The 20,631-nt window shown below is 46.7% G+C and overlaps 1 protein-coding gene across 6 annotated transcripts in view; it reads left to right on the top strand.

Annotated features, from left to right (window-relative positions):
- Nucleotides 1-20,631, top strand: part of kcnab1a (potassium voltage-gated channel subfamily A regulatory beta subunit 1a) — a 51,039-nt gene that overhangs the window by 11,625 nt on the left and 18,783 nt on the right. Inside the window, exon 1 of one of the 6 annotated variants that reach the window (XM_029170741.2) lies at nucleotides 7,674-8,697. The exons of 4 other annotated variants lie outside the window; for them this stretch is intronic. In XM_029170741.2, coding sequence (XP_029026574.1) covers nucleotides 8,489-8,697 — 209 coding nt within the window. In that variant the 5' untranslated portion in view covers nucleotides 7,674-8,488. Of the gene's footprint in view, nucleotides 1-7,673; nucleotides 8,698-20,631 lie in introns of those variants that run through there. One more of the 6 variants, XM_029170742.2, reaches the window with a different exon arrangement.

Below are 20,631 nucleotides of genomic sequence, written 5' to 3'. Positions count from 1 at the left end.
ACTGCTGACATCTTATCAACAGAGGAAAAGCTTAGTATCAGTATCAGTATTAATGCCAGGTTTTAATGCTGTCTCTTAAGGAGAATTAGTTTGTTGTACTGATGTTTGTGCTTTTCCCTGATCTTATTGTGACACAACTGCTTTTTCATTTTCATTAGTCACTTACTCCTGCTGCTGTTGGAAACTCACCATAAACACCAAATGACCACATTAATCGTACATACCATTCCTTTCTTTAACTTTGGATTCGCCCCCAACCTTAAAGCAACCTCTCAGCTTTAAGGCAGCACTTTTCACGTTGTCTCACTACGCTGATTAACGCAGCCACAGTAAAAGCACTCATCAGCGGAGCCAAGTGCTTTGGCAGGAGGTGGGAGCTCTCCTTCACATATCTAACTCTAACTCTAATGGCTTAAGTCATTTTTTGTAATGATTTGTCTGGGAGAAGACATAAGTTTAAGAGAGAGGGTCTTCATCCAATATCTGGATTTTACAGGCTGCTCAGAAACACAGCTTAGTCTCAAAGAGAGTAAATGTCACAGGGAAGTCAAATAAATATATTTGTTGGACGTTCATGAGCGTGTTTGACAAAAAGTATGATGAACAAAGTCCTTTTTCTTCTCATCCTGCCAGTAATCGTCAAGCAATTAGAGCATGAAACGGAAGCAGAGGGAGGTGCACATTGGGCCAGACACAGGTGTTTGATACAGTCCAATTAACGGAGCCACGGACTCACCAGAGCTGGTGATGAAACGCGCGCGACGCATCTGACGCTCTCTGTCTCCGGAGCAGCTTCTGTCTCTGCAGCACATACTAAAGAGATGAATCTGCTCCTGATTATGCAAATGATCCATTCAGACGCAAACAGTCATGCTTCTGTTTAATCTCATACAAATTTGAAGTATTCCAGTGGGTTTGAAGATAGAGGATTTTGTTACTAAGTGAAATTTAAAACATTAGCAAACACACAACCGCCTAAAAAAGTTGAATAGCTATTTTCCAACCTAACGCACATATTATTAAACACAGAACGCAGAAATTCTCCCAAAGCACATTCTAATCACACTGTGGTGCAGTTGTGAAGAGACTGCATAGAGACTGCACAGAGCTTTTTTGAAGAGGAAAACTGTGTTGGTGCATGTCAGCGTCTCCAAGGACAAAGATGCGAAGCCTTAGAACCCACTTTAAGCCTCCACCTGTGCTGCCAGGGCCAGAACCACTATATAGAACACAATCTATGCTATCGTCCATTCACTTCCACATCTGTTACTCCATGTGATAGCAAAGGCATTGTGTGTGAGTGAAAGGCAGAGCGACTAACACACGCAGCCAAGGAAACTGGAATGACATGAAGGTCAGGAGCGCGTGGGCTTCTTTCTAATCTTCTCGAAGCGTCGATGCACCGCTGCTTAACAGAGGATTCTTCTCTAAACCAAGCGTCTTCGTTTTCTGGCTAGCGCTGGCTGAAATGTTTCTGTTGGAGGCTTCGAAGTCTGTGTTTTTCTCTAAAAACCGGAATAATAATGTAGCCAGTCTTTATTAACAGCATATCCAGTTTACACGGGGTCCTGCGTCGCTCCAGATGCTGCACGGCCGCCATCTGCCATCTTTATTCCTGCCTGGTGTTATTTTATTGCTGCTCCTTCTACCACCCCCCCCCCCCACACACACACACACACACGCCGCCTCCATACTGTTTCCATAGCAATGCTATCGCGGAGATGACGGCTTGCGCTGGTTGTTACCACTCTTGACTATCAAGTGTCCATATCTGGAGACTCTCTAGCAGTCAGGAACACGGCCCTGCTCAGCAAATTGCTGATTGTGGCGCAGGTAGTGTAGGCGTGTGTGCTTATTACGCGGTGCAAGTTGGAGAACAAGCTCACCGCGTCACGCATCGAGGTTCTCTAGGAAAACTTTTGCGGGAAGTTCCTGTCCTGTTAATGCACCAGCGCTTTGGACACAGTGGATTGAAGATGGGCGACCTTTCCCGTCTTCCCACTTACGAGCGTTTCCTGTGCTGAGATCAATGTCACACAGAATTGGATATTTTAAATAGCTTCTCTGAAGCTCATTTGCATTGCAGGCAGTGACCCCCCGGTGGACGGAGCGCTGAGCCGAGCCCCAGAGGGAGGAAGTGGTAACCTATACGCAAATGAAGGGACTCGAGACTCTCCAGGAGAAGTGTGGGAGCGCGGGGCCTTTGTTTATTCTGTGTGCGGAGCATTTCACCTCACACATATTGTGTTAACAGCCCTTATGGCTTTATGCGGAGACATCACCATGGTGACCAACCTGGTGTTTTTTTTTTAAAATAATAATGTATGCAAAAGTACGGCTCCAAGCTCACACCACGGGTCGAGCTTCACACTGAGATGCAGCAGCTTCCACCGACATTTACGTTGCTTTAGATTTGATCTACAGTAAATAAATAAAAAAAGTAATGTCACAGAAGTTGTTGTTGAGGATAAACAGGACGTGAACAAGTCTGTCACGTGAGCGGTTTCCCACCAGTCGTTCGTTGACGCTGTATCGAAGCTATTTTTACTCATTCCTTTCCATTGCATGGACTCACATTTGCTCATCAGGGTGCTTTTTATTGTACAATCTACAATCTGCACTTTACTCACTGCACTGTACTGCTGCACTCCCACTAATAGGCCTCCCTCCGAACCAGACCTGCTGAAGTGCTTAATTAAAGTTCATTTCTTTAATTACTGCATTAAGGTAATAAGGTCTGGGTGCGTGTGGCTTTATGACGCCGGCTACAAGCACCCGACACGCGCCACGGTTCCTGACGGAGCTGTGCTGCCGTTTAACGCCTGCTTTTGTTTGTTGGCGACGGTTACTGTGGGTCACGACACCGTGACCCCTCTTATCATCATCGCTTTCAAGGCTAAATAACTTGCTGTAATTGAATGCTCCCCTGTGAACAATGCCAGCCGCTAAATGGATACACTCGGGCTTATGACCCCGCGGCGACCTGCTCTGTGAGTGTCTGACAGGCCGAGGGACACGCGTCAGGGTTTGTGTTGCCTCTGTTGTAAGAGCAACGGTGGGAGTCGTCTCCGCGGTCGGCCACGATTACGGAGCGGACGTCGCGTAAGAAATGAAAGGTGAAATGTTCTTTAGGACAAGTGGAGTCATTTCCCGCAGTAATTATTCAGCAGCGTGTTACGTAAGCGCCTCCTGGTCCGGAGGAGATGTGGTTTTATATTCAGGGGGGATGTGCATGGTGCTGGTGGAGGCGGCAGCTGCAGAGGGGCTGGCATCGGCCCACAGTGACACCTCAGTGCTCAGTGGCAGACGACGGAGAGGCCGGCGGAGCAGGGAATGCCTCTGGGTACAGTAATTGCTCACTGGCTGCAGTCTCTCACCTCAGTGCAGGATGTGCACCATGCACCTGAGAGGCTTTTTACAACCTGCTTTTGAACTCCATGCTTCTAATAGCATTGTGGCTGCTCCCACAATGAAGAGCGAGTACGCAATAAATAAATATCAAAATAATTTAATTATGCAAATTGCAATTATAAAGCTCAGTAATTGGTTATTATCATCCATCATACACTTCTTCTTGCAGGCAGCTTCATAAGTACGTCGCGATAGAGGATTAGATGAGTGACTATCATTATAGAACTGAAAACATAGCAGTCTTCATTTTATTGTACATGATGGACATGGAAATGACCTAGAGGCCAAGACCGATGCACTTTACAGCTGTAGTGTCCTTGATCTGCAACACTTCACCCTATAAACTGCTTAATAAGGGATCCGGGAGCAGTGTGTGACATTATGTCTGCGTCTGTAGTAATCTGGAAATGTAGCTTCAACTTTATCACCCAAGGTCTACAAATGCACATACAATCCTATGTATTATATGTGATCTACAGTAACTCCAGAATGACTTGAAGGTCCAATAACGGGACTGTAGCATTGTGGCAATGCTCGAAGTACATCTGCCGTATTCATATACTGTACAATACTGTTGTTGTGTAAAAAAACTGTATTGTTTCCATGATAGAATATACAGCCGAATAATTTATGCAGTAATAACAGCCAGGATACATATGGTATCTAAAAATAAACTCCCTATTGCATCTTTAGGTGTGTTACAACAATATGAGGTTCTGAGAGCGAGGGAAATGTTACAGCTCCGTCGCCATTCGCTCTGAGGACGAAGTGGTTGCAGTGGCAGGTGAAAATGAAATAATGCTTTAATGGATTCTAATGGACGTGACTGGCTAATGACGCATTTATTCCCCTGAATGTGTTGGTCTGTCTTTGACCTGCAGTGTCAGTCACGTCTGGAGAGGTTTAACCCTAATGACACTTTAAGCATGAGTCTAATTTCACAAAGCTGTCGCTTTGAAATAAAGGACTGCATTGTTCCTCCGCGCTGCGCTGTGCTTTTGCGTTGGCCTCTGAACATGGACGTTTAAAGTGCATGAGGAACAACACCTGCGAGCACTAGCGTGACACGTCCGTCACCTGGAGGTGCAGAGGTGGAGAAAATGGGACAATGAGCCTGATCATAGATGAGTGTCCGCCAGAAGGTGCAGAAGAAGAGGGATCACAAGCACCAGAATGTTACTGAACTGGAAGCTGTTGACTGGACTAAGATGGTAGAAGTAGTAGAAGAAGAGGAGAAGTAGGTCTGAAGAGAAAAAACGTGCTTTATCAAATACTAAAATAAATAAAAAACTTGAAGCGTTACAGTTGTGTGTGTTCAGTGTGTGTGTGTTACGCAGTGTGTGTGTGTTCAGTGTTTGGTTGGGTGACTATAGACATGCGTCTAAGCCAGAGAGGTTCGCAGTGATGCATGTGCACTACACACACACACACACACACACACATGCACCATAGCACGAGTGTGTCATGGGGATTTCAATATGTAATGTGTGGACTTTTGCTTGACAGAGCTCATGAACCAGCATGAAGTGAAACACACACACACACACACACACACACACACACACACACACACACACACACACACACACACACACACACACACACACACACACACACACACACACACACACACACACACACACTGCATAAGTAGGACAGAGTCATTGCCGTATGCTCAGAGTTATGAGTGTGTCATCACTTGCTGCTTACGGAGCAGCTGCTGGAAAACCAAGAACAAAATAGATGATATTCGGAAAAAAAAATGTGGGAAGAACTTGAAAAGTGCAATGTGGCTAATAGATCACAGAAACGGGGTCATAATTTAAACGTACAGGGTTTTATGTTTAGCTGCAGGAGGCAGCTACAGCGTGAGCGCTGTGACGTTCGGTGGGCTGCTGCAGCACAGATGTGATCGTGGACAAATAACACAGTGTGGCGTCAGTGTGAGGTTTAACTCGGCTCAAGGCGTTGATCCTCACTGTTGCTGAAGTGTGCACACATGTATAGACATCATCATTAATCTTTAAATCACACCCGGGGTGTCATGGCGGTGAGTTGAGGAAGCTAAACAGCAGTAAGTGACCTTTAAATGCTGATTAATGATTTACCTCTTCCTACTCAGCCTCATGCGAAGCAGTCCATCACTCATGTCTAACCTTTTTACATGTCACTCCTTTTTAATGGGGTGATGTGATGCTGACCTGTGTGTCACACACAATGTGACCTCTGTGTTTGTGCAGAGCTACAAGTCCTATTTTTTGAAAAAAGCTTTTATAATGTCTTGAATATGGATGAAGTATTATGCCTCGTTCAAAACGAACAGTGAATCGCCTGAATGTGCCTGAAGGCTGATGCATTGTAAGATGAGAATATGCAGCGTTTGTGCAAACTCAACTCAAGTTGCAGGACATGCAGCACGGAATAATCAGCGGTGATTAGGAGTCGGAGCTGCTGTGACAGGCGGATTATTAAAATGTGACACACAGCGCGTCCTCATGCAGTGTTTTCACACATACCAGTGCATTTGTCTTCTTCTACGTTGGAAGAATTGAGATTTTAGGCAAATATTGGACGTTTCCGCTCTGTGACAGAGGAGAGAAGCCACGACGGCTTCAACCCAACACAGCTGATGTTAAGCTACTTAAACCAAAGCCGTTTAGTCAAGTTCCCTCATTTGTGGTTTGAATGTGTCGCTGGTTCCATTCGCGGTGAAGAGCAGCTGTTGTTGTTGCAGCTTATTGAATGTGTGAACACACTGTTGTGTTGTGTTGGACATTTTAGGTCACAGGAGTGATTCACAGTTTTAATATCAAATAGGAGAATCTAGGTGTCGTTTAGTACCACACACACACACACACACACGCACGCACGCACGCACACACACGCACACACACACACACACACACACACACACACACACACACGCGCACACACACACACACGCACACACACACACACACACACACACACACACACACACACACACACACACACACACACAAGGCAAGAAATGTGACAATACTTTGTTTACAATAAATTCCTACAATTGAATTCACCATTTGCTGTTTTGACGGTGATGGATGGAGACTGATGTCCTGCCCACACCCCAGGACAGTAATGCACCACAACCAAAGCTTTTTTTCACTCAGCACATTTCCGCTTCTCATTAATGGAAAGCGAATTTAAGCTCGCTTCAGTTCCATATGTGGGATTCGTTGAGAATGTGCGGTTCCCCCGAGGAGCGTATCTGGTGTGAGCTGCTGAAGAAACAGCTTTTCCATTAGGCGGCAGATTGATCTGAGGCTGTGTACTGTGTGCTCTGTTCAGGGCAGGAGCGGAGGTAACATGAAGAGTTAATTTTCAAAAGATGGAAATGAAATCAGGCGAGAAAAACACTGCAACCTCATCTTTCAAAATAACGAAGACTTACTTCTAATCTGAAACAAGGTCGACTGGTTTCAACGCCAGGGCTCAGATGAAATCATTTAAAGATTGTTTGCAGGATAAAAAATGAACATCGGCACTTTGGAAATCAATAAAAAACAGCAATTTAAAACAATGGATTATATTCACATCAATAAGTCAGATCTAACAAATTACCCAGACTCCTCTGCTCTGACAGTGGTTACTAAGAACTTACACACACACACACACTGAACAGAGGCTGTTTGTTGAGACAATGCAGCAAAATGCTTCATTTACCTCCGCTTCACACCATTTGTGGAACTATTTGAAAGCACATAACACGAGTACCTTGATCACACAAGCAGACGGAACACATTTGGTTTGGCCTCAGTCTGCTGTTTGTTCTCATTCTCTGTCTTCCTATTCCAACATCTGCACGGATCTCCCGTCTGGATGGTTGCAGGCATGTGTTGAGGTTTGTTCTTCGGTCATAGCTTTTTATAATTGCTGGTGAAGAGTATCTGAAAGGATTTGGGTTACATGGGTAAATCCTACATGTACGTATGTCACCACATATATTTGCATGTGTTGAGGGATGTAATGATGTAAAGATCTGAGCCAATTTCAAATATAATAAACATTTCTGGGGAAGTGAGACAGGAAGAAACCTTCAGTGATGGGTGACAGGTGATAAAACAGAGAGAGAGAGAGAGCAAAAGACTGACTGACTGAAGAGAGCGAGCGAGCGAGCGAGCAAGAGAGAGCGAGAGCGAGAGAGAGAGAGAGAGAGAGAGAGAGAGAGAGAGAGAGAGAGAGAGAGAGAGAGAGAGGGCTGTGTGTTGCAGCACATGCCTCACTGTTCCCTGAAGGTGTGCTGCCGGCGAAGGAGCTGCTCTGCTCAGAGAAAGACATTAACAACAGGGAGAAGGAGGAACAAACAGCAGAAGTTCCACACATCAGAGAGAGGGAGAGATATCAGAGAGCGAGGGAGACGCGAGGAAGAGAGGGAGACGCCGGAGCTCAACATACTGGTGACATAACACAAGAGGAGACAGAGTGACGAGCTGGGGAAAGTGCTGATGGCAGGAGTGTGATGCCGACTGCTCCCTCCGTCTCCTCATTTGCTTCCTGACCCTGTCTCCTCCTCCCTCCCCCTCCTCCCCCGTCTTCCGCACATGCTACCGCTCGCTCGCTCGCTCTCCCCACAGTCAGAGCGGCAGAGCGCTGGGCTGCATCTCCGTCTCATTCCTCCGCACTCGCGCCAAGTCCTCTGCTTGTCATCCCTCCCCGAGTCTGTGATCAGCGGCAGGAGGCAGCGGAGTGGAGGCGGGAGGGGATGAAGTGGGGGTCCCTCCACGAACTGAGGAGCACTTCTTCTGTTCAGGCTGTGTAGCGACTGACTTGTTCCGCTGTGAGAGTCTTAAAGTGGGAGAGTGCCTTTCCCTGCCTCCCAAAACAAACTTTGAATAGAAGGACTTCAGGCGAAGAGACTTCAGGCTCCCCTCCCGGACCTCCAGTTCCTCCCGGACCTCCAGCTCCTCCCGGACCTCCAGTTCCTCCCGGACCTCCAGTTCCTCCCGGACCTCCAGTTCCTCCCGGACCTCCAGCACCTCCCGGACCTCCCGTCCCGCTCGCCGTCGTCCGTCCAGCATCTAGGACTCGAAGAGCAGCCATGCAGGTGTCCATCGCCTGCACGGACCACAACCTGAAGAGGGGCAATGGGGACCACAGCAAGCAGAGCACCACCAGCCCCAACGTGGTCAACCAGGCCCGGGCCAAGTTCCGGACCGTGGCCATCATCGCTCGCAGCTTCGGCTCCTTCACGCCGCGCCACATCTCCCTCAAAGAGTCCACGGGGAAACACACGGGCATGAAGTACAGGTGCGTTGGGATCATAGGATGATAGGAATATCTGGATAATGCTGTCATCTGTCTTTGACCCCGTCTCATCTGCTACGCTCTTCATCATTAGTTTAAAATAATTACTATTGACTTTGTCCACAAGTTACTGTAGAAGCAGTCTTGGTCCTTTTTGTATTCATAGCTGTGCAATTATTCTGTATTGTTAAATAATACTGTTTCATGATAAGAAGAAACACTCACTCACAGTGTTTCTTGTTTCAAATCTAAGCAGAATAAGTCCAACAAACACACAGCTGATGTGTAGTTTTGCATATTCGTGGCAGCAAAAGTCGCATTTTTCCCACTCTCGTGTGTGTGTGTGTGTGTGTGTGTGTGTTTATGAGTGTGTGTTTTTATGAGTGTGTGTGTGTGTGTGTGTGTGTTTATGTGTGCATGTTTATGTGTGTGTGTGTGTGTGTTCATTTGTGTGTGTGTGTTTATGTGTGTGTGTGTGTGTGTTCATTTGTGTGTGTGTGTTTATGTGTGTGTGTGTGTTTATGTGTGTGTGTTTATGTGTGCGTGTTTATGTGTGTTTATGTGTGTGTGTTTATGTGTGCGTGTTTATGTGTGTGTGTGTGTGTTCATGTGTGTGTGTGTTTATCTGTGTGTGTGTTTATGTGTGTGTGTGTGTTCATGTGTGTGTGTGTGCGTGCGTGCGCGTGTGTTACCGTCACGTTGTGTTATTTGCCAGCACGTTGAAGCCCCTTCTGCCAAGCCTGCGGCGTGTTTCTAATGCGATCCTCTGTCTCCGCTCGCTGCGCTGACTCGCGCAGAAGCTGCTCATTCAGACTGGATGTCACCAGGAGCCTGACAGGCGTTGTGAATAAATGCCGTGTGCTACCTGGGGACTTATTGACACTTCCTGCAGGTCCTTTGTCTGTTCTGTCTGTCACTACAGAACCTCTCCGTCGCCTTCTACACACACATATTTCACGCTTATACTCGGTGTCACATCAATTCCTGCTCCCTGGTTCTAATGTTTAAATGAAGGTGAATGGAAGGGACCCTCTCTCTCTCTCTCCCACACACCTAAATGCATCCCTCTCCGCCTGTGGCTCGCTGAGGCTGCTCCGCAGTGTGGGCAGAGTGTCTGAGTCGGATTTGACCTGAGCGCTGCTGTTGCTCAGCTGCCATGTGTGTTTGATTCTCATCGCCTCAAGCTGTGAATCTTACATAAAATATGGTGCCATTACTGTCTTTCCAGGCTCTGCAGATCACTGTGAAATCAGTGTGTGTGTGTGTGTGTGTGTGTGTGTGTGTGTGTGTGTGTGTGTGTGTGTGTGTGTGTGTGTGTGTGTGTGTGTGACAGCTTCTAGACTGTTCAGTAAAGCGCCGTAAACAGTGCTGTGGTTCTGCTGTACAGTATGTTCAGGTTCAGCTTGGACTTTGATGTACAGTGTGAAGCAAGAAGCTTCTGTATTCATAGAGATGCAGAATAGTTTTGCAAAATTTGCAAGGAAGTCAATTTCTCATTAGGAGACATTTTGACCTATTTATGATCTTTTTCGTGCTTTCACCTTTTTTGCAAACACAACATTCAAATATTTCTAGGAGACTGTTTATCAGCTGTTCTGTATGTTTATTACAGAAAGTTAGAGTCTCACCAACTTAACTGTCGAACGTGGCAGCAAACGACAAAGTGGATTATAGCAGGATGTAAAAGCTCCCCTTCAATCATCCACACTTGGGTGGTGTTGGGTTACATATTGTCTAGACTGACGCGGCCTAGACAATATGTAATGTTATGTGACGATGAGTAACGAGAGCTGGGAAACGCGTGAGGAGAGGCCGGGAGGCTGTGAAACCAAAGAGCTGCGCCTCGAGGGCGACTCCGACCTGCTGCTGTGGAACTCGGCCTTTAAACGGAGCCTCGTGGCTCAGGTGACTGAACGGCATCTGCACCGCAACTGACAAATCTCCCCACGGCGTTCGATGGTTCCGAGTATCGACCGGTGCCTGGAAACGGACGCCGGCTCCGTCTCTGCTGATGTGAGGGACCGCGCGAGCGACAGAATCCGGGGAAATCCTCCTTCTACAACAAAATGATACGCGACTGCGTTCGTTACCACAGTAACTTCCCCTCGTGATTTTGACTGTGAGCAATGAGGAAGTCAGCTTTTTTTGAATATTGTTTGCTAATGACGACACATGGAGGAGCTTTTATTTGCTTGTATTAACAAGAACAAGCTTCTTGCTGGTGAATAATGGATGACAATCTGTGATTATCATGCTTTATCCTCGGATTATCCAGTTCTTGGTTGATTAAGTGGCTGGCTGATGTAGCATGTTGTTTACTGGTGCACTGCGAGCCCGACTGAGCAGGAGTCATTAAATGTGAGCATATTCTGACCCCAGAGCAGCGGAGCAGAGGAGGCTCGGTTGGTGCGTGTGGACGGGTGGAGGCGGCGGACGCCCCCATCAGCATCTGAATACTGGATTATGGTGGCTTTTACTGGTTTGTGTTTTTCACACTGATGCATTGCAGTGAGAGCTCATTCAGGGGAAAACGATTTCCTCTACTGTCAAAGTCAGTAAACAGCATTTGCATCAGTCAATCAGTCGCACGGGAGAGAGCGGTGGCGGCGGCCGGGATTCAGACCCCACGCTGAGGCTCAACTAAACCGAACCTGAGATGCACTCGGGCCGTAACGCGCTCTGATCCGTTCCCCAGCTTGGCAGGAAATCAAACGGAGCCGCAGAGACTTTTGGTTCGCGTCCTTGCTGGATTTTTTACGTCACAGCAGACGGCGGCTGCTCGACTCATATTTCATGCATCGAAATTCACACGACTTCAGTGACTCATAACGAAACTGAAATGTTTTAATTTCCATATTCTCATCATCCACTACGCAAATCGAAAGCCCCGGTTGGATTTGAAAAGGGAAATGACTCCGCAACACAGCTGTGATGAAGTTCACCAGCAGCAGCTCCAACACAATTCAAAGTCATTTCCATTCGTTTCCGTGTCGCCTCTGTTCTTTTAAAATGAGCCTCACCGCAACACAAGCTGCGAAACCTGGATGCCTGGTTCGTCCTTCCTCCTTCTTCTTGGACTCCCTGCGCAGCCTTTGTGAGCCAGCGTGTCTTTAGTGGGTGGAGGAGGCAGCCGACGCCGAGAGGCGAGGCGTTCAATGGGCCAGAGTCAAGGCCGGAGACGAGCGATTCTGGAACACATGGACCGGTGATGATGCAGTGCGAGCAAAACGCAGGTAGATTGAAAGGTTAGAGAATATTCAGGGGAAAAAGGCTGAAGAGCTCGTTTTCAGGATTCCACCTGCAGTTTAACGGGAAAGAAACGTGGTATTTCTGTGCAGGTTGTCAGAATACGTATTAGAGGGAGGTGTGAGGATGCTGTGTTGAAAAGACCACACGTCTTTAAGACCTATTGAATATCCTGTCATCATAAGAACCGTGCTCATGTGCGTCTGTGCCGTAGAACCAAGCTCTTTGTTTCCACACAGCTTCTTCTCAACCAAGCAGCAAATTACACGTAAGGAGCGAAGCGGCGATAACGAGTAAAGGAAGGAATTCTTTAAGCCTGCTGGTCATGCTCCAAACCACCACACAACAAATACTCAACAGCTCTAACCAACGCGTTATCTCTTCCTGTTGCTATGGTAATGATGTCCTTGGCTCTTTATTACCATCACTTCAAAAGCACTTTGAAACAGAAGCACTCGCACACAAACACACACGCACAACGAACATATTTAAGTAAAGGTAGTGCTTTGGAATGAATGAAGTCAATATGTTTTAAAGATAGAGTCAATGTTAAGCAAATGGTCATAAAAAATAATAAAACAATCTAAAAATCCACATCAAAAATCAACTTAAAATGATTACAGTTTGTTAATAGGAGGAACAAAATCACAGTGTGAGTCCTGTAAAGTGTCTTTTCAAGTGCCGTGCTTTGCTTTTATTGATAATATAAAATAATTATTATATTAACAACCATGTTGTTTGAACACAAAATGAACTAATTTCTTGAATTTAAGCTCACGCTGTAACAGGTCGTTCGCGTTTCCACTGAGGTTTGTCTGAAGGGTGCAACTCAAAGCCCCTCATTTAAACACTAGATTCACTTGCTTCTGTAGCTAATGAAATCACGCTTGTTGCCGCGGGGCCGTCAGCGCGATGCACGGATGATTAAAGGTTCAGAGATGGAAAAGACAGATAAAGTGTCAAAGTGGAGAGTAATGAAAGCTATCGCGCTGAACTGCGGGCTCAGTAACAAACCCTGATTGCTGCCGTTCGTCTGTCAGGTCGTCTGAGCTGCTGCCGTGCCCCTGGGTGTCCTGGTAAACATTCCATTATTAATTACACTGGCAGGTCTGAGGTCAGATCTCCTCTCTCACATTTGACAGAACCCGGTGAGAACAACGCTGCCAAAAAAACACATCACTCTCCGCGGCGGCTGACGCTGAATGTCGGCTCACGCAGCTCTTCTGCTGTAAAGCGCAGTCGTGTCATTGTCTTATCAGGTGTTGAGGCTGTCTCCGTTCACCTTTGAGTTTCCGTAACATAAAGCAGCAGGAAGACTTATTTTGAGGATGATGAGCAGTGCTGTAATATCTCAGAGATGCCTTAGAGAAAACGAGCACAAAAGAAAGTGAAACACCTGTGATCCAACAAAGTTCATCCGTGCTTTAACTTCTTCATGCATCATAGATTACCGCCCTGCTGCTCTTTAAACGCGTGGATCAGACAGAGCTGTCCTCCCAACATCAGCCCTTCCCCACAGCCTCCCCAAGTCCGTAATTAATCTTTCATCACAGAAACAGTGTCACTGTAAACACAGAGGCTTCGCAGCAATTAACGCAAACAAGTTCCTCCCGTCTGAGTCATTCTCAGCGCTCTATTCTTGGAGTCTTTGTGTTTAAAGTACGGAGCAGCATGTTTTAATGGCGCCGCTCGCCTGAAGCCCGGCCGCGGCGGCGGGAGGTCGCCGTGATTACAGCGGGGGCCCGACTGGGCTGCAGGGAGACAATTAGGACTCTGAAGGACGCGCGCTCGTGTCGGAATGAAACATAGATCGTTAAACAGCAATTATGATGGAAGATGTTGGAGCGTGGATCGCTCCGTGGCAGATGTTTCTCCCAAACTGAGCCGGAACCAGAGTAACTACAGCACCGTGGTGTTGTTGACAGACTGCTGTCATCAGTACCGGCTGATACCGGACCCCGAGGACCCCCCACCTCCTCCCTGACAGCACACGGGTCAGGATGCTCTGCTTGAATTTCAATCACAAATCAATCCATAATCCAGGAGAGTGCGTGAGACACACCTCCCCGCTGCCGAGTAAATAAGAGCATCTTTCATTATTGAAATAACAGCACGTTGCAGAACTTCCGTCTGACTTGAAGCAGCTCCACCGAACGTGGCTGTTTGAGCAGTCGGAGGCGGGCGGGATGAGGTTTATAATTAGAACGCGAACCCACCGAGCCCCCAGAGTGCTCAGCTCCCCCCGGACAGGTTGCCATGTTTTTAAATGGGACCTCGCACCTGGCGCCCCTCATCCGATCAAATGGTGATGATTATCACACACATGTGCTCTGTGACACACAGGGACGCGACTGTGTGCGCGCAGACGTCACAGTCTGGGACGAGGACGGGATTAAACCAAAGTGTGGGGGCTTTTTTAGAGGTGGCCCGGGTTCTGAAGGGGCCGACGCTGAATGTGACCAAGAGGCACATGACAGATAAATGTCCCCGTGAAGGCTGCTCAAAAAAAGCATCATGGGATTAATTAAAGAATAAGGAAAATGGAGTTTATGACATGGCTCAGGTTTCACAGTACAGTAACAAGCGGGAAATAGATTTTGTGTCAAAGGGTGAAATCTAAAAATGAAGGAGAATGAGCTGCAGATGTTTTTTCATAACGATGCAGATCGGTTGTTTGCAGTTGTGCGACGTCCTCTGCAGACTTTCCTTCCTACATATTCACCATATTAAAAACAACTGCTCTTTGCTCCTGTGTGGGTTTGTTGGGAGTGAAAGCTGCTAACGGGCTCGGAGGACGCGCCCCGTTGCAGCTCAGCTCGACGCGACCGCGCTTTGATCTCCGGCTTGTTGGAGCGGGATTATTAACATCCATCCCCATGAAGGCGATGCTGCTGCCAAACGCCGCCGTTCTCGTCTTCCAGGCATCGTTATTTAATGGGTTAGTCATTTTGCTGACGTGCCGATGCTGGAATTGCGCTGAACTTCTCGGCGTACAGTAAATGCGGCGTGAGGTCGAGAGAGAGAAAATGAGACGAGTCCACGGGATGATTATTAATTGAGTTGAGAACGTCTCTCAGCTTCCGCGATCTGTCATACTTTGCTTTTTTGTTCCGTATGTGTGAAGTGTGAGGCTATACAGTAAGCACAGAGTGTGTGTGTGTGTGTGTGTGTGTGTGTGTGTGTTTCTTCTTCTGTATAAATGATGACACCAGAAACACATGACATCCTTGATGCCAGACTCCCAAACACTCAATGAATCCATTCACACGAGCACGTTTTTCTTCCCTCACTTCTTTTCTTCTTTCCTCAGATTGTTTCACGTCATCCTCCCGTTTTCATCCGTCTCTTCTTTTCACCCTTTCCTTCCCTCCACAGAGCAGTGATTTACAGCGCGCTGAAACCAATAGGTGCTACTGTGCTGTGTGCTTTGATCCATGGAAACCCCTGAACTGCCCCTCACACACAGCGCAGTTCAATTCACTCTGGGTTCAATTTCAACACCTACATATTTCATTTGCACGTTCAGAGTTCAAATTCAAAGAGCAGGTGAAACAGAACTGTCCGGACAATGATTCATGAACTTGTGATATCAGTTTGTCCTAATGTTTAAATGCATTCTAACTCTGACATGCTTTAAAAAACCCTGTACTGTATAATAAGGTTCCAATATAAAAAATAATTGCAAGTTGCAGCCTATTATTGAATTTTTTTGGATTGAATTCATTCGAGGAACACGCTGCTGTTAGAAAGCAACAGCATTGAATAATTATGGATTAAATGACTGATCCACACACGGATGACTTGGAGCCAGCTCCCTCCATCTTCTCCCACACCATAAACTGTAGAATACGTTATATGATATAAGCGTCACTGTCCAGGCCCCGTTCCATCTGCTCATTACCCACCACAGTACAGTACAAAGGTGGAGCTGCATGCAAGGAAGCAGGATTTTCACCTCTGAACTAAGAGATATTCACAAGGCTTCAGTTGTGATTGCAACACTTTAGCTCAAAATGATTGATGTGTTACTGTGTTTTCCCTTGTTCTGTCTGCATTCATTAGCTCAGCGCACTAATGTGACTTCATGTGCTGTTTGCAGCTTGTTTGCCTTTAATAAGAAATGCCGTCGGGTCTCCATCCATCTCACTTGTCAACACACTTTCCAATCTTCTCCTTTTTTATCCCAGTCAATCTTTTTAATAGTCTCCGGTGTGCATGAGAGGTCAAGGGTCACTGTCAGAGATTACATATATAAAATATATATATACTTCTATTAATGCTTAGCATTAGCACTGGGTTGCTAATAAATGATCCCATGGACACCTGATAAACACACCCAGGCACAGAGTAAATGAACAGTCATGTCTCCCACAGGATGTTCCCAGTGGCCGAACCAGGTGCAGCCAGACATGTCCGAATAATGAACATCAGCCGTGGACGCGGTGCCACGGCGGGTAATGGTTCTCCTGCTATACATAGAACATACAGTAGACAGGCCAGGCGGCAGCACGTGGGGGTAGACGGAGCGGACAGCTGCAGTGCGGTTCACGGCCGAGTGGGCAGCGACGCTGAGCCGGCCAATCAGGACCCGGTTTGTGAGCGCGCTCAGAGCTGGCAGGGACTTGTTCCCACTAGAAGGAGCTCCTCCTCGGGATGAGCGTCTCGGGGTGCGAGCTTTTGCTTCGGTTACTGAGGCAGAACATTTACTCCGAACCCATCTGCGGTTCAGGAAAAAGGTGGTCGTATTACAATTCATTTAAGATTTGTTTTGTTTCATTAACCTTTATTTACTCTGCACCCGATTCAAAGAGCTGAAGACATTTGTTGATCCCTGAAGGGGTTTAGCGGCCGAACGCAGAGGCTGGATTTAGCTGCTTTGATTGGTGCTGGACTTTAAATGTCAAACAGTCACCTTGGTCCTTGTAACAACCATTGTTAGTGCGCCGCGAAGTAATAATAGAGCGCGGCCACATGCATAATACATTCAAAGCGCCACAAGTCTTATTCCTTCACTCGGAAAAAACAATAAGCGCACAAAGAGGAAAGGTGCATCACACCTGTACCTGCAGGGTCCAGCGTATGAAAGAAAGCCCGCTCCTTTCATGTGTGTGAAGGTCTGATCTCCACCACCCTGCGCCCTTTGAACGGCTGCAGCTGCCTCTTCCTCCATAAAAACATGAATTTGTTGATGTCTTCATTCATTGGTTCCCAGTGCTTCGCTACATTCCAGTAATAAGAACCAGAATGTATGAGCTGGTGTGGGTGAGTTATGGTTTCATGCTCCAAAGCTGTTCACGGTGGAGTATTTATTAAACTGTTCTTATGAACTCAGAGTGTGCTTGTGTGTCTCAGTGTGTGTGTTTTGTGTGAGCCCTGGTTCACGTGTGTGTAACGCTGCCCTTTAGTGAAAGTGCATCGAGCATATGCATGTATGAAACCAGGAAATCTGCTGCCTCAGACTTTGTTCTGCCTCCAACTAAATGCTGTGTGTGTGTGTGTGTGTGTGTGTGTGTGTGTGTGTGTGTGTGTGTGTGTGTGTGTGTGTGTGTGTGTGTGTCTGTGTGTGTCTGTGTGTGTGTGTGTGTGTGTGTGTGTGTGTGTGTGCGCGTGTGTGTAAATTGTGTCTCATTGTGCAAGAATCTGTGATTTTAGCTCAGTTCAAAAGTCTGTTTGCACGTCTGTGTTGGAACTGGAGCGTGAGCTTGTGCGTAAGTTGTTTTAGTTCCGTAACATCTTATACGCGACTGAAGGCAGCTAAAGGGTTTCACAGCCTTTGAAACGTCCTCCTCTTTGCTTCTGCACAACGGCTTTGTAGTTTTAACCTGTGTCTTCTGGGAAAGGTGATAAAGACTAAATTGCATGATCACATATTTAATTAAAAATCACAATCCAGTCCAGTACTGCATCCTATGACAATCCTAGAATTCAGACTTATGAACGTTGTTGCCACTTTTTTCAAGCCGTCTGCATGTAGTAGATACAGTACAGTATATGCTCCGTGAGTCCAGATCGTTTGAATGCGATGTCCTTTCAGTTTGATTGCGTCTGTCACCACCTGAGGTTTATTATAAAATAGTTCTGCTGAACTTGTGATATTTCTTGCACGATGTGGAGGGAAATGTCACAGCTCTCCGTCAATTACCATTCGTTTGTTGGGAAAAACTCTAAAGGTTCACATTTCCATGTGCAGGCTCGATACAGTCACTGCAATCATACCATTGGTTCCCAGCAACCACACCGCACTTACATTTAATGACAGGTGATGCCGTCTGAAGGCATTTAACCTTTTGCCTAAGTTATACAGTTATTACGTATTTTCAGATGAGAGCATCATATTTACCACACTTTGCTGCTTTGGTGTGAGTGTGTCTCTGGGTGTGTATTGATACTTTCTGTACATCTCCTTTATGGATTGGAGCCTTAATTAGTCTCTTCGCTCACCAGTTGATTGGAACGTGCTGCTGACTCGCAGCATCACTTTTTATCGCCTACTCGGCACTTTTTCTGGTGATTATCCACCTTCGGGGTGTTCCTCCGCCCTCACCGGGGGGGAGGAATCAGCCTCGTGGTCCCCTCTGCTTTAACAGAGACGCGGCTCGGGCGGGAGCGGGACAGACAGCTTGTTGGACATCTGACAGTGAATTGTGCTGAGTTGTATTTTGCAGTCATTGTCCTGGCCGGCTCCTCTGTCTGTCCTTTTAATTTAGGAGTTTTAATAATGCATAATGCAGCGTCATCGCTGTAAGTGACTGGACTCCAGTCCGTCTTTATTCCCTGCTGCTGTTGAAGCCCTTCAGACCCGCTGCCATTATAGCTGGAGAGCCTCGTTGCAGCTTGTTCATTTCTTGTTTTGTTGCAAAAAAAACCTATTTTTCAGACTTCCTCAGTAAATCTGCCGCGCTTAAATTTTCATGAGGCTGCGAAGCACAAGCCGCAGTAGTCGGGCTTAACTTTTGTATAGCTCCAGTTTGCCTGGTGTCTAATGCACTGACACATCATATTTAGAGCCTTTGTAAACTCGAATGAGTTTTTTCGCTATTGACTGTCTGTCAATACGCGATGGATTCTGCTATATTTTGTATGTGCATGCATTCCATCAACAAATTTTCGCCTCTATCCTGTTTCTCCTGGAAGGAGGCTCAGTTCAGCAACAGCAAAGCCACAGGGTCATTCATGCTACCATCCTGGCGACTGCGCTGAATCATTTCATCTTGATCTACATTAATTCTCCTCCGCTCTGTGCGTCTCTGTGTTTTTTTTTTGTGTTTGTGTGAGTTTAACGCGTCTGAAGCAGAATCTGGGAGCCTCTAAGAACTTTGGTGTTGGCTTTGTTTTGCCTCCGGGCTCTGACTCATCTCTCTTCACAGCCGAGGTTTGAGGGAAATTAAAGCAGAGTTGTTCCAGAGTTAAGAACAGCACAAGGATTTGTTTCCCGTCTCAAATAAGTGGCAACAAACTATTTGGCGGTTTGACGCTTCCTGTGGGTTCAGGCCTGACTCCCCCACTGTCATTTTAAGGCCTTTCCCTTTAAGCCGCTTTGCATTGAGTTTGCTCTGACGTCCAGATCTTTAACTTCAACAGCACTCTGTGTCAGACACAGAAAAAGCTCGTGCTCATGAAGCACAGCTCAGAGGGAGCGTAGCTTCTTCCACGGCTTCTCCTTCATCAGCGTTTTCCTCAGGCTCTCCTCAGTTCACTCTTGAGTTCTGCAGAGGCCCACAGCGTCAGTGTTACAACCTCCTGCCTCACGCTTCCCGAAGTGGAGTTCGACGGGGGCTCGAAACGCCCCTCGACACGGCGGCGCGTCACCTGATGGATGGCTGCAGTGTGACGCTCATCATATCCAAACTGCATTTTGAGCCTCTAACTCCATGCATATTTAAAAATCCACAGCTTTCTGCACCGTTTTCCCAACGAGGGTCCCACCAGGGCAGAAATCCCCACTCTAACAAAGCACAAAAGATGGATGTGGCCGCGTAATGGTTTGTTATTGCTCCCACTGGCACTGTGTGTATTTACCGTGAGGCTTGGATTGAAGCGCTGGGAGGGCTTTATTATTTTCCTGTATAGGAAGCTGAATTCATTCCTCGCATCAGGCTGGATTTTCTTCCCCTATAGCGCTCAGTTCTCATGTTTTTAATTCCCCCTCGGAGATCAGACGTCCTCAAAATGAAACACAATGTTGTGTTTGGTTTATTTTGCTGTGTGGTTGGCACTGATGACTGCAGCTCCCGTGAGTCCGAACCATGCGGATGCTATAGTGACTTCAGCAGATGCACATGTTTAGCGCTGATGAATTAGATTTGCAAAAATGTGAGGTGCTCAATAAGATCCATGACTATTACATATAACAGCTAGCGCAATCCCGCACCCACCAGTGCTCAGGTTTTGACATAGCCCCAATGGTGAGATTGTTCTTTAGTCCATAGAAACAGTATAGAACAGCAGTTGGTTTGGTCCTTTCATCAAAGATTAGCGTTTTCTTAACTGAATATTATTGATAAGTGAGTAAAGTCGCGTCACTGATGAAGCAGCAGATCTGTTTCACATGATCCGATTATTTCATCCATCTTTGTTCCCTCTACCTCTCAACATAATTACTCAGTCAATTAAATATGGAGAGATAATTAGCGCACACAACATGATCATTATGTACAGATGGCCCTTTGTTGCTCTCCGCTGAAGTCATTA

The sequence above is a fragment of the Betta splendens genome, chromosome 13, assembly GCF_900634795.4.
Source record: "Betta splendens chromosome 13, fBetSpl5.4, whole genome shotgun sequence".
NCBI lineage: Eukaryota > Metazoa > Chordata > Actinopteri > Anabantiformes > Osphronemidae > Betta > Betta splendens.
This window is presented reverse-complemented; position numbering and strand designations above follow the sequence as displayed.